A 6,082-nucleotide genomic window follows, 5' to 3' on the forward strand; every position below is an offset into this window, starting at 1 on the left:
GGAAATAACTTAATCAAATCATTTTTATTTTGCCAGCACCACGAAGAATAACCATATTAAAGAAAGGTTACACCCCAATAAGTGGTGAGAATACAGAATCATTTACTATGTGTTGTAGTTATTTATAGCACTTCATGGACAAGAAATCCAAATCTACATTGGACATCCAGAGCGTTGTGGTGCAACAAAACTAGATCTAGAACTTTCAGTTGATGTCGCATTTCTATTTTTGTTTGTTTTGATAACAATCATTCAGCTTTTTATATATATATAAAAAATTAAAATGTTATATATATATATGGTATATTGGTATACTATATATATATATATATATATATATATATATATATACTATATTATAAACCTGCGCACATATATTCAAACGCACATAACTATAGAATCAATTCTTAATGCGCATGTGAACGCCATCAGCGTCTATCACAGGTTCACGTTTAAAGTCTGTATAGAGAGAACGGTGTCGTCTTAGCGGCCCCTAATTTAATAACAAACTATCATTTAGACGGAAGTGAATCAATCAAAACTAACTTTAGCTGGAAAAAACATTTTTCAAGAGCCACTATAAAACCAAACCAATCTCTGTTACCTTAAATTATATCTTTATCTCTGTAAAGCTGCTTTGAAACAATCTACATTGTTAAAAGCGCTATATAAATGAGGATGACTTGACTTGACTTGACTATATATAGTATATTAGAATATCAGTATATTAGTGCTGTCAAATTGATTTATAGCAACATAAATATATTGTTTATATAATGTGTGTGTGTGTATATATATATATATATATATATAATGTATGTATGATTTAAAATGATTTTACTTGCAAATCTACTACCATACAAAAATATTTTTTTTATACTTTTGAAAAAGTCTCTTATACACAACAAAGCTGCATATATTTGATAAATATATTAAATCAGTAATATTGTGAAATATTATTACAATTTAAATGAAATGTTTTCTATTTAAATATATATTTTAAAAAGTAATTCATTCCTGTGATTCAAAGTTGAATTTTCAGCATCATTACTCCAGTCTTCAGTGTCACATGATCCTTCAGAAATCATTCTAATATGCTGATTTGTTGCTCAAGAAACATTTCTTATTTTTATATGTGATACATTGTTGTTTTTCCCAGGATTCTTTGATAAATATAAAGTTAAAAGATAACAGCAATCTTTTTACTTGTACAAAGTTGGCCATTATTATAAAAATGTTTTATTCAAAATATTGAATCATTTATAATTTTCTTAAATATATTTTAAAATGATAAAATAACCCATATTCAAGGAATTTCCTTTGAAAAAAAATAAAACAGTATAAGTCCTGCCTCAAGCTTGAATCTGACTGTCTGACAAGCATAAAAGGTTATTTAATGTTAATTCTGCAAGTGAACTAATATTAATTATCATTATACTTAAATATTTGATCACTGTCCAACAGAAGAAGACGAGGTCAACCGAATGGGAGAGAAAGTGATATTAAGGGAACAAGTTAAAGAGCTCTTCAATAAGAAATATGGTACGTTAATTACAAATAACTGATTTATTCTTTAGTCTAAATGTGTTTTTGTCCTTTTGAAAATATTCCAATATGTGAATGTGTTGTGTTCAGGTGAAGCTTTGGATTTGGATCGCTCTGTCATTGTTCCGTACAAGTTAATCCGTGCCAATCCAGGCTCGCTGGAGGTGCGTGGACTTCCGGATGATATCCCCTTCAGGAATCCCAATACTTATGACATAGTTCGGTTGGAAAAAATCCTGCAGGTCCAAGATGAAATTACTTTCAATATCAAAACCCCCCTACAGTAAGTGCTTGCCGGATCTTATTATAGTGATTATGTTGGATGAACGATGCTTGCAAGTGTTGTTTGATCTCATTGATTTTGTCTTATGTTTAGGCCTTTCACAGAGTTGTGTACTCAATCTTGTAATAAAGGTAAGATACTTTATTTGTTATTAAACATTTTATGTACCTTTTGACCAAAAAATAATAATGTGTAGAAATGTGTGCAAATGTTTACATCTTCTTTTGCAGAAGGTAAAGAAGTGTCTACGAACCGACGCAAACGTAAACGAGTACTTGACAACAGTCAAGCATCCATGGCCACTAGAGTAGACTCAGCACTATCAACCAATCAGATACCTGTCATGGTATGCAAACACATTACAGGAGCGCTTTTCTATTTACACTTTTTAAAAATACTTTGCGTCATCATAAAAGGCATTTTAAACCCAGGTTACTTTCAGAATGCAACATTTTGTTGAACAGGATATTCAATGAGGAAGAAATGTGGGGTGGGACTCGATTTTATCAGACAGGAATTCTTTGTATTTTGAAAACTGGGTGTTATGGACAGAATGGAGCCAGACTAAATAGTAATTTCTGTATAGTTTAACATTACACTACTGTTCAAAAGTTTGGGGTCAATAAGATTTTTTATTTTTTTTTAAAGAAATAAATTAAAGAATAAAATTAATTAATACTTTTATTCAGCAAGCTGCGTTAAATTGAACATGTAAATTTATATATATAAATTGTGTATAAATATGTTCATATACACACACACACACACACACACACAAATGTCAAAATTCCAATAATCCTGAAAAAAAATCATGGTTTCCACAAAAATATTAAGCAGCACAACTGTTTTAAACATTTGTAATAATAAGAAACATTTCTTGAGCAGCAAATCGGCATATTGGTATGATTTCTAAAAAAAAAACCCTGACTGATGATAATTCAGCTTTGCAATCACAGGAATAAATTGCATTTCAAAATATAAAACCGTTATTTTAAATTGCAATACTATTTCACAATAATATTGTTTTTACTGTATTTTTATCAAATAAACGCAGTCTTTAAAAAAAAAATGTAAAATAGAAAACGTTATTTTAAATTGTAACAATATTTCACAATATTACTGTTTTACTGTATTTTTGATCAAATAAATGCAGCCTTGGTGAGCATGAGAAAAAGCTGTTAGAACAAACATGAATTTTGCACAATGAGATCGTAAACAGGTCTTAAAGGGATAGTTCACCCAAAAAAAGTATATTTTGAAGAATGTCGGTAACCAAACATTTGCTGGTCCCAATTAACTTCCATAGTATTTATTATATATATATAGTACCAGATGTCATTATTCTAGGTATAAACAGGCCTTTACTCATTAACTCTATATATATATATATATATATATATATATATACACTATGGAAGTCAGTAGGGACCAGAAACTGTTTGGTTACCGACATTCTTCAAAACATATTTTTTTGTTCAACAGAAGATACTCAGGTTTAGAACAACTTGAGGGAGAGTAAATGATGATAGAATTTTCATTTTGGGTGAACTATCCCTTTAAGACCGTAAATGGGGTATTGAACTTTCATGTCAACCTTCAAAATTGCTATTTTCGCTATTAAAATTCCCTCCTTCTTTTTTTCCAGCAATGGCCCATGTACATGGTGGACTATAGCGGAGTGAATGTTCAAGTTCCTGGCAAAGTCAAATACTAAATAACTTTCCGATGCCGTACGGAAGACTTTCACCATTATGGGACCTTTTTAAATGTTTCTGAATGCTAAATTCAGCTTTCCCCAGAGCTGTGGCAGATCGGGCGGCTCACGCGTGGAGACATCTGTGTGTTCTGGCAGGTGTTAGAGAGTGTGAACTGCTGGATGCAGTTGTTTCTGAATGAAGTGCTAATGATGGAAAAAGCAGTAAATCAATCGGCCACTGCTCTATTACTTAAGAGGAATAGTCCTCATCCTCATGTCAGTCCAAACCTCGATGCTTTTTAACTGAAAACATGCAACATGCAGGTTTGGAATGACATGAGGGTAACTATTCCTTTAAGAGATTGTTTGTAAAAGGAGTAGCCGTTATTTAAGCATCAGTGATCTATATTGCTTTGCCACCAGGATTTGTGACTGCAGATCCTGGACACAATCATGGTTAAATAACCATCTCATAAAGAGCAGTGAGAATGAGATTCGGGATTTGTTTTTTTCCCCCAAATAATAATCACTGTTGGGATACACAGCCTCGTTTGGTGCCGAGAGCTCGTACAGTACGTACATACTATACGACGCGTGTAGTTGTCTGGGTCTCATGCCTTGCAAATGTTTGTATTGTTATTTATTTATTTATTTAAATAAAAACTTGTATACGCAGGGAATGTAAACTACCACATTCAGTATAGAGCATAAAGTTCTGAATAACACGACTAATGATGCTAAACACAGCTAGCTACTGTATGTATTCAGAGAGAAACTTCTGCTTCAGGTTTCAGTATGTCAAGTTGGAAAACCCTAACATGATAGCACTAACTTATATTCAATTGAGAGACTTTTTTGTATTATTTTAGCTTTGTATGTTACTCTCGAGTTCGTTAAAGTAAGGCAAAGTGAGATATTTCACAGAGAAAACATCATGAATGTATTGTTTGTAAAGGAAAGAATGCTATAATGTTATTCTGTAATGACTGTCTGGAATCGCCAGTATTTATATGCTGTACCCTAATGCCATTTAGGCCTTTCAAATAAAATGTGTTGCCTTGCGTTTGTTTTTGCTTGTTTGTTTTACTTTTATCATAATAATGTAATACAGTGAACGCCTTTCTACGTGTGCGTATTATGATGCCTTATTGCATATTAGTTAAAGAATAATAAAATATGATATGTTTCCATAGACAGTATGTATGTTTCAGATGGAAAATAGATGAATGATGAAGAAAGAAAGATGTGTTAGAAATATTAGAGTTGAGGCCTCATTAGCACCATCTGCTGGGAAAAAGGCAACATCACATTTTGTATGATGCAGAAATTTTACTTTTAATTAAAATGTACCACTTTTACGCCTGGTTTCATATACAGGACTTAAGCCAGGATTAGGTCTAAGTTAATTAGGACATTCAGGTAGCTTTTATAAACGTGCCTTTTTACTATTAACTTGAACCAAGCAATTATTTAAAAGTTAACCCCTTCAGACCTGAATTATGTTACCAGTTTCTGAAAAATATAAAAGTACATTTTCCCAGCTCTTGATGCTTCTATAAATGAGACCAAATACAAAAATTACAAATTTCAATACTATTTAATTGCAAAAAAATTTGTCCATCTCAATGGACGTCAGGTCAAAACAGTAGTACTTCAAAAAAAGTTACCAACATGAAATAAAATTATAAACATAACAATTGTTGGCCTATACTTTAAGCTTATAACATATTACCTTTTTTAACTTTAATTTAACATTTCAACTTTAATTTTGAGGTTTTTGTTTGACAGATTTCACATTGTTTGTAACAAACTAAATAAACCTAGGAATCAAGTCATGTAAGAGTCATTTCCTGTGTGCATCTCTGAAACAATTTCTCTGTGACACAAAGCAGTAGTGCACCTTGCACTTATCACAGAAGATGTGTGTTTTCCCAGAACAACCTTCCAATTTGCATCTTGTTGCTTCTTTTTTTGTATCATAATTTGGCAGGTGGTCAACCATATCTTTTTGGACTTCAGGAACTGGCCGCCATTCCCTTGCCCCTCTCTTTTGTCCAGCTTCATCATGTGGAGTTTGAGAGGTACTGGCTTCGTTAGAATTGCTTGGCCTCCCTCGTTTTTTTGAACCCTGTGGCTTCCCAGAACACACAAGCACTTCGGCCACATTCATTTTGAATTCAAGGAGATCCATGAATTTCTGTGGCTGAGTTCCTTTGTATTCATTGTCCCTGCGATACTCAAGCCAGCTATTCACTACAGCAACATCAAAAGCATGAGTAATCATGCGCAGTGGCTATTTGCGGGACTTGATATCAATCCTGTAAAGGCTGATTAGCTGATCAAGCTTGTCCACCCCTCCCATGCCCCCGTTGTATTTCTTCACAACCTCTGGACGCTTGACCTTCTCAAACTGCCTCTCTTTCTTATCCCACCTCTCAACTTCATCTTCATCTCCAACACCAACAAAGTTGGAGGCCAGTACAACAGAGCGGTTATCAAACCACTTCACTAGAACAACTTTTCCATCCCTACTTCTAACTTCATCATGGTTTCCCCGC

At 33.1% G+C, this 6,082-nt stretch overlaps 1 protein-coding gene across 9 annotated transcripts in view; it reads left to right on the plus strand.

Annotated features, from left to right (window-relative positions):
• Positions 1-4,585, plus strand: part of gtf2ird1 (GTF2I repeat domain containing 1) — a 28,588-nt gene extending 24,003 nt beyond the window's left edge. For all 9 annotated transcript variants that reach the window (XM_077206554.1, XM_077206549.1, XM_077206550.1 and 6 more), the window contains exons 22-27: positions 37-84; positions 1,465-1,542; positions 1,636-1,828; positions 1,922-1,959; positions 2,059-2,174; positions 3,474-4,585. In XM_077206554.1, coding sequence (XP_077062669.1) covers positions 37-84; positions 1,465-1,542; positions 1,636-1,828; positions 1,922-1,959; positions 2,059-2,174; positions 3,474-3,542 — 542 coding nt within the window. In that variant the 3' untranslated portion in view covers positions 3,543-4,585. The remainder of the gene's footprint in view (positions 1-36; positions 85-1,464; positions 1,543-1,635; positions 1,829-1,921; positions 1,960-2,058; positions 2,175-3,473) is intronic.
• The last annotated feature ends 1,497 nt before the right edge of the window (positions 4,586-6,082 follow it).

Source organism: Siphateles boraxobius, unplaced genomic scaffold, assembly GCF_051911475.1.
Source record: "Siphateles boraxobius isolate OS27281-9 unplaced genomic scaffold, OSU_SipBor_1 56, whole genome shotgun sequence".
NCBI classification, from domain to species: domain Eukaryota; kingdom Metazoa; phylum Chordata; class Actinopteri; order Cypriniformes; family Leuciscidae; genus Siphateles; species Siphateles boraxobius.